Source organism: Clytia hemisphaerica, unplaced genomic scaffold (genome assembly GCF_902728285.1).
Source record: "Clytia hemisphaerica strain Z4C2 unplaced genomic scaffold, Clytia hemisphaerica genome assembly, whole genome shotgun sequence".
Lineage (NCBI taxonomy): Eukaryota > Metazoa > Cnidaria > Hydrozoa > Leptothecata > Clytiidae > Clytia > Clytia hemisphaerica.
In genome coordinates this window covers 161,276-168,092 of record NW_027104090.1, presented here as the reverse complement: position 1 = coordinate 168,092, position 6,817 = coordinate 161,276, and the positions used below count along the sequence as shown (strand labels likewise).

General features: G+C 36.4%; 1 protein-coding gene across 1 annotated transcript; it reads left to right on the top strand.

Annotated features, from left to right (window-relative positions):
• The first annotated feature begins 3,433 nt into the window (after positions 1 to 3,433).
• LOC136812702 (extracellular calcium-sensing receptor-like) lies at positions 3,434 to 4,699 on the top strand. Its single transcript, XM_067069227.1, has one exon. The coding sequence runs from the start codon at positions 3,434 to 3,436 to the stop codon at positions 4,697 to 4,699; it is 1,266 nt and encodes a 421-aa protein (XP_066925328.1).
• The last annotated feature ends 2,118 nt before the right edge of the window (positions 4,700 to 6,817 follow it).

Here is a 6,817-nt window from a genome sequence, read left to right as displayed (position 1 = left end):
CCAATGAAAACCCAGAAAAACGGCGATTTCCGGCATATTTCAGCCGGAAAATTTTTTTTCTCAAAATCAGACTCGGCCATGTTGTGAACATTGTTAATACGCATTTTTGAGCAAAAAATCAGAAAAAACTAATGGTAAAATCTCGAGAAAATGCCAAAAAACCAGTTTTTCCGGCATTTTCGAAAATCGGGCTCCGTCACATTTTGGCCATTGCCATTTTGCATCTTTGTGCCAAAAACCAGAAAAACTAATGAGCCAATCTCGAGAAAAGCTGGTAACAGACGAACGGACGAACGAACGAACGGACAGACGAACAGACAACGGTTAATTCATAGGACCTCCACGAGTCTGCTAAATGACGTGCCCTACGTGCCCACGTGCCCTCATTTTTTTGACGTGCCTCCGTGCCCTACGTGTCTGACGTGCCTTCGTGCTCGCGTGCATAACGTGCTTACGTGCCCTCCGAAATTTGACGTACCCGACGTGCCTACGTGCTTACGTGCCAAAAGTTTTGACGTGCCCTCAAATTTTGACGTGCCCTCAAATTTCGACTACCCTCAAATTTCAAGATAGCAGAATTACATTGAAAGGGTGGACTTTTTTTTAAAAATGCAATGTAAGGTTTAAAATCTAAGTAAACCTAAAAAAGAGCAAGGATTGAAAAATTGAGAAAAAATGCACTGTAAGGGTATGATTCATATATTCATATTTCTTTTTTTTCACCAAATTTTAGCTGCACTGTAAGTAACCGATTTTAAAAAGCAAATTTTTCGCTGCAAATAGCGTCCGTTGGCCAAAAGTGGATACAGGGAAATTGTTTTTCAATGAATTACAATTCTTTGACGAATGTGGAATCAGGTTTAGAGAAAATGCTACCATCAGAACGTCCATAAGAGCTGAAAGTTGAGAAAAACATTCCGGGCTAAAATCATAAAGCTTGCATGGACCTACCTTTCTTAGTAAGATCAAACAATGCATATTCAACGTCTTTCCCACTGACCGAAATAATTTTCTTTTCGAAATGATTCAGATTCAAACCGTCAATCTGTAAAAATGGAAATGAAAGTAAATAAAGGTTTGTTGTGACTTGATTTTGCACATACGCACAATCAGACAAATGACGCATGTAGAACCTTAATAAATAAGTGAGTTTGCGAAAACAGTCGAAGGTGACCCTTTTCTCTGGCTCTCTACCTGAAGTTAGGGGAGGGCGTACATGTTTTTTTTTTATAAGCAAGTGTCTGCCCCTACATCAGGCTCGCATTATGCTTAGCATTCTATTGTTCTCAAACAATAGAGCCATTGTTTAGGTACCAAAAACTGGGCCTGCATATGCTTATAAACGTTATGCTTATAAAAGAAAAAACATGTAACTCCTTTCTTTGGATCAATCAAATTTCGCTTGATCCGTCTCTTTGATTGAGCATCAAGCAAAGAGGCATCAAGTACCATTTTTGCATCCACAACATTGCGCACCGTAGCCGGATGTTCATGCTACGACCGCTAACAATTTAATAATTAACCATTCTGTTGAACTTTTAAATTTTCTGTCATAAAACTTTCATAACAAACGAAAAGAAAAGAAAAATAAATTCGAAAAAACTGGATCGTCTGCAAACTGTTTCCTCTGAGGCAAAATCGAGTAAGGGTACGGGGTCGATCAGGGTCCCTTTTTTAGCCTCTGAAGATATGAAAGATTTCCAAATTTACTAATTTCTAAGGAGTTTTTCTGACAGGGTCGAGTTGGGCTATTTTGAAAGATTTTCTGATTTTCTATTTTTCGTTCTGGCAGGGTTCCAAATTTAGCAAATATTCATATCTGACAGGGTCCACTTTTAACACTCCAACGACACTTCAAGGTCAATACCGCCCTCACCGGGCGCCTTCGGAGGTTTACCATGTGCATAAGGGAATAATGGATATGCTATCAAATGTGCGATATTGAAACATCCGGTTTTTCTTTAACACAATATGAAAAGATAATCCTTTAAGAATTACGCCAAGAAATTAGAACATCAATTTTAATTAAAAAATATCAAAATAGGTTATATATTTTAATTGCGAAAAGAGATTGATTAATTTTAATGTTTTGGATGTCTAATGTTCCGAATCAGTACAATTATTCTTAAACAAGGTATGGGGGATATTATTTTTACCAAGGAAAAAAAGATAGTTTCTTAGTTTGAAATTAAAATAATTATTGAAGATTCTTTTATATGGAGATTGGTTTTATTGTTTTTGGCCTCCTACCAGCGATAAAAGCTTGATAGAAAGTTTTTCTCAAATTAAAAAGGCAATCTGTGGCTCGTTTTTTTTGTAAAGAAGGGTTTGGTTAGTGAAAATATAGCAACATATTCTGTAAACTCTGGTCAACTTCAGTCACTCAAAGTCTCTTAAAAATGAAATGGAGAAATGTATTTATCCATCTGGCAATCTTACTCCATTTTGAGGAGTTGGAATGTTACACGTTTCACCAAATAGGGATATACTCCAATTGCACTGGAAATGTTAACAGAACTCGACTTAATATTGACGCAGGAATAATGAGTGCATTCAATAAAAATCTTATCAACGAAACATACATACAAGCTGTTGTTAGAGGTTGTTGGGATTGTTATATAATTGGTGAATTGAAATATAAGGAGTATGATGTTTGTGGTAACTTCACCTTGTTGACAGAAATTGTTCAAAATCTTGTCCTTGATGAACGATTCAAGATTCAACAAAAGGGAAAAACTTCACAGAGTCATCGATCGTCGCATTTTTCATGTACACTTCACTTAAAATGACGAATTTCGTGAAAAATGTTTTCAAGGAAACTCCAGTGTACGATATAGACCACAGAATCGAGGAGGATGGGTCCATTTTTAACCCAGTGAACAGTTTGGTTTCAGAAACATCGCAATATATTGAGCTTGCAGGTTGGGAAAAATTGACCATCGTCTTTTTAACAACAAATGATTTTCCCTATCGTTCATACTACAGAAAAACAGTTGAAAATTTGCAAAACCAAAAAATCTGCCTGGAGATTTACGAAATTGATGCTCGGCAGGAGGTAAACAATGAAACAGCGTTCGTGAAAGACATGCTCCAATCTGATCAAGAACGTTTCGTTATATTTTTCGGATCAAGTTCCGATCAAGCCATCTTTCTAAACAAAGTTTATGCTGTATTTCAGGAAGAATTACCATTTTTCCCTATAACTCACATGATGAGCATTCTATTTCAAACTTGGCGATTGGGTGAAAAATTTATTGAAAATGCAGAATATTTGGCTATTCATAATTTTCTATTGCTTGATTTCAATATACTTTCAAATCTTATGGAGATTAGCTATACTATAGATTTCAGAAGATTATTCCAATCTTTGCCAACCTACTTGAAATTTAGTACTCTTAGGAATGCGGAAGTATTTGCACGCCAACTAGACAACATGGAATGGATCCATATTCAAGGTTTAAATGATTGGTACCATACACTCGCGGAAAGTCGCTCAGAACTTCAAAAAACGTATGAAAACTATGAAAAAACGCAATACGTTATATTTGAAGGAAAAAATAGACACTTTCTTTTAGAAGAGGGAAAGCCCATTACTCTGGACGACGATTTTTATAAAAAGAGTATAAATTTCACCACCTGTGAGAAACCTCTTTGTCCAGCAGGATATCACATGGTTTACAGTAATATCAGTGAAAATAATTTCGCTTGGAGATGTCTTCTGTGTCCGAAAAATACAATCAAATCGCTGTCCGGTAATGGAAGGTGTCGGAAATGCACTGGAAGATTCAATGTTGACGATGGGAAACGTACCATGTGCAAAGACCCTTATCAAAATGTACATTATAGTTTGTTGGACTCGCAATTTCTTTGTTTGGTGGTTTTAAGTATCATTGGTATAATGGTCACGTGTTTTTCTTTAAGCCTGTTTATATTCAAGAGAAAAACACCTATGGTTTCAGTATCTGACTACAAAGTTTCGTTGATACACATGTCAATAATATTGCTTCTCTTTGTAACTGTCCCATCTACTTTTATTGGAACACCAAACTTTTACAAATGCATCTCCAGGTTGACTTCAATCAGCATGCTTTATGTAATAAACATTGGTATTGTTTTTATCAAATCACAAAAACTTCTTCAAGCTTTTTTGAGTAAAGTTCGTCTTACAAGTGAAGAAGTTCAACGTTCGAAAATGGTCCAAGTATTCATAATTATCGTTTTGGTGATATCAGTCAATACATTGGTTGGCATAGCAATTCACCAGAGACCAATCACAAGTGCTGAAGCTATGGATTCCAAATCAATGATTAGTTTCCATTTTTGTGATAATTCTTTTCATTTCAATGTTGTGATTGCTTCATCCATGATTATCCAACTGATGTGTTCTATCCAAGCATTTAGAGGTCGAAATCTACCGAGTGTTATGAATGATGGAACTGTGTTAGTATATGCTACTTTCACACTCACTGTTGTTTTTGGTGTCAGTTTTGTCATCGTTAATGCTCAATCACCACAACTGAGAGAACTCTTCCAATGTATCGCAATCATTATCAACAATGTGGTTATTGTTTTCTTGATATACACACAAAAAGCACTTCGAATGTTAATCTTTCCTGAGAAAAATACAAGTGAATATTTTCGAGAAGAAAGGTTAAGGGAACGGAGACAAGAGGTTAACCAAGCGGTTGAAATGAAATAGATATTTTGATGTTCCCTTTATTTTATTCTAGCCTTTTGTTATCTTGCGATAGTTCCCATGACTACAAAATAACACCCATCAACCTTTAGTTGCGCGGTCGGGTTTTGAAGGGTCTGGTAATGAATTTACTTTGGAAATGACGTCCAAATTCTCTGTTTTGATAATATTGTCAATACAACGGCTCTACGATATTACCGATTTTATGTATGTGTGTTGTTAGCGACAGAGACGTTAAGGTTCTAATTTGACTAGATCCTAACCCAGCCGAGGACGACGATGCATTACCGACTTACCGTATTCGATTTAGAGGACAAGATATGCGGGTTATTCCAAATCGCTTCAGTCACTCTACCGTCCTCAAAAGTGCAAATACGTAAACTCGCCAATATTGTCAATACAACGATTCCAGGACATCATTCCATCCTGGTAAATTCGAACCTAGTCTCCCTACGCTTTTTATAAAAGGTTTATAGTTGTAGTGAGATGACCACAAAGTAAGTCTGCGACCCGAAGGCTCCTCTTTCGATAGCTATCTACCCAAAGGTAGGGGAGGGCGCCACTCTTTCTCCCTGGATTTCTCCACTTACCCTTGATCCTTCTCTTAGTTGCTGAGCATCAAGCAGAGAGGCATCAAGTACCATTTTGGGAATCTTTGGTATGACCCGGCTGGGGGTTGAACCCACAACCTTGCGAACCGTAGCCGGATGCTCTACCACAAAAATAATGACTCTTCGAGGAGTTATGATCAAAATGGCTTTTACAATGAAGAATTTTCAGGCTAAACCAGATGCGAAATTGAGCATTGAGAGAAATATGTTGATGCGTCGTCGTTCATTACTGGCAAGTTTACCATATCTCGACTTGTTTGGTCTTTAAAGGGACATAAACGTAGTAAAATGTAAACATTACGCGAACCACGTGTCATTAAAGAGAACAATAAAAATCACGTGTCCAAAACACACTTGTAAAACAATTGAAACAATCAAAATCAGCCATATTTGTTTTGATCTTTTATTTTGACATTTGTGACATTTGTTTTGATTTTGAATCCTGCTGCATACGGCAAGTTTACCATATCTCGACTTGTTTGGTCTTTAACATATATTCGATGAACGCAAGGGAAGCGGAGAGAAGCTATAACTAAATCAACTGCATAAAGACACACGTTATTTCTTCTTGAAATAGAGAAAAAAAACCCTCGACAATTTATAGATTTATTTGATATGACATTTATTGACAATTGACAATTTATAGATAAATCCTTCTTTGATGTAAGTCTCAAATATATAATTATTAGATGAAATGGATATTTTAAAAGAAGTTCAAAAATATGAAGAAATGATTTGATATTAATTTATCAGTGAAAGAGAATTTGTGGTTCCAACAAAAAATAATTAGGCTGAAATGTTGGTTATCCAATTTTCCTGTTCCTTTTTGTTACTCTTGTTGTTCATAGTGGCCCTTCGTGGAAACAATTCTTGAGCCGTCTAAAAGCTCAAGGATTTTTCGGAGCCAGCCATGATTGACCAAAATAAAAAAAATTTCCGACCGACCCACCCACCTCCGAAATCTTGGGTCGGGTGAGTCCAGTCTTATTAAGCCGAAGAATACAAAATTGTAATACCTTGTCTGTATAAATGATGACCTTACTGTTTCTTGCCAAAAGACATCTTGAGGTAATCACACCTCCAAATAACGATCTCAGATTCCATCCTGAAATAAAAGATTGCAATATTGAACCATCATGTGAAATCTAATCTTCAGTTGAGCTAATCTGAGCCTGAAAACTTAAAATGGTCAGTTTGGGCTGAAACTTCGCACACTTGCTTCTTGGGTGAATATTCGGGGGTTTTTCATTTTTCAAAAACTTTGATTTTTGGGGCCTGGGCACTAGTTTTATTTTTCAGATTCTATACAAACACCTTCTACTAATTGGAATCTACTCTATGCTTGCTTAAGAAGACATGATACCTAAAAGCACACCTATGGTCTTAATCTGGTCTTAAAACAATGGTTCTACTGTTTCAGAAGTTACAACAAAACGGCTTTAAAAATTAACCTCCATTAAAGCCTCTGTGGTGTGGATCAAAAACTGAAGCAAGACTTTGTTTATATTCT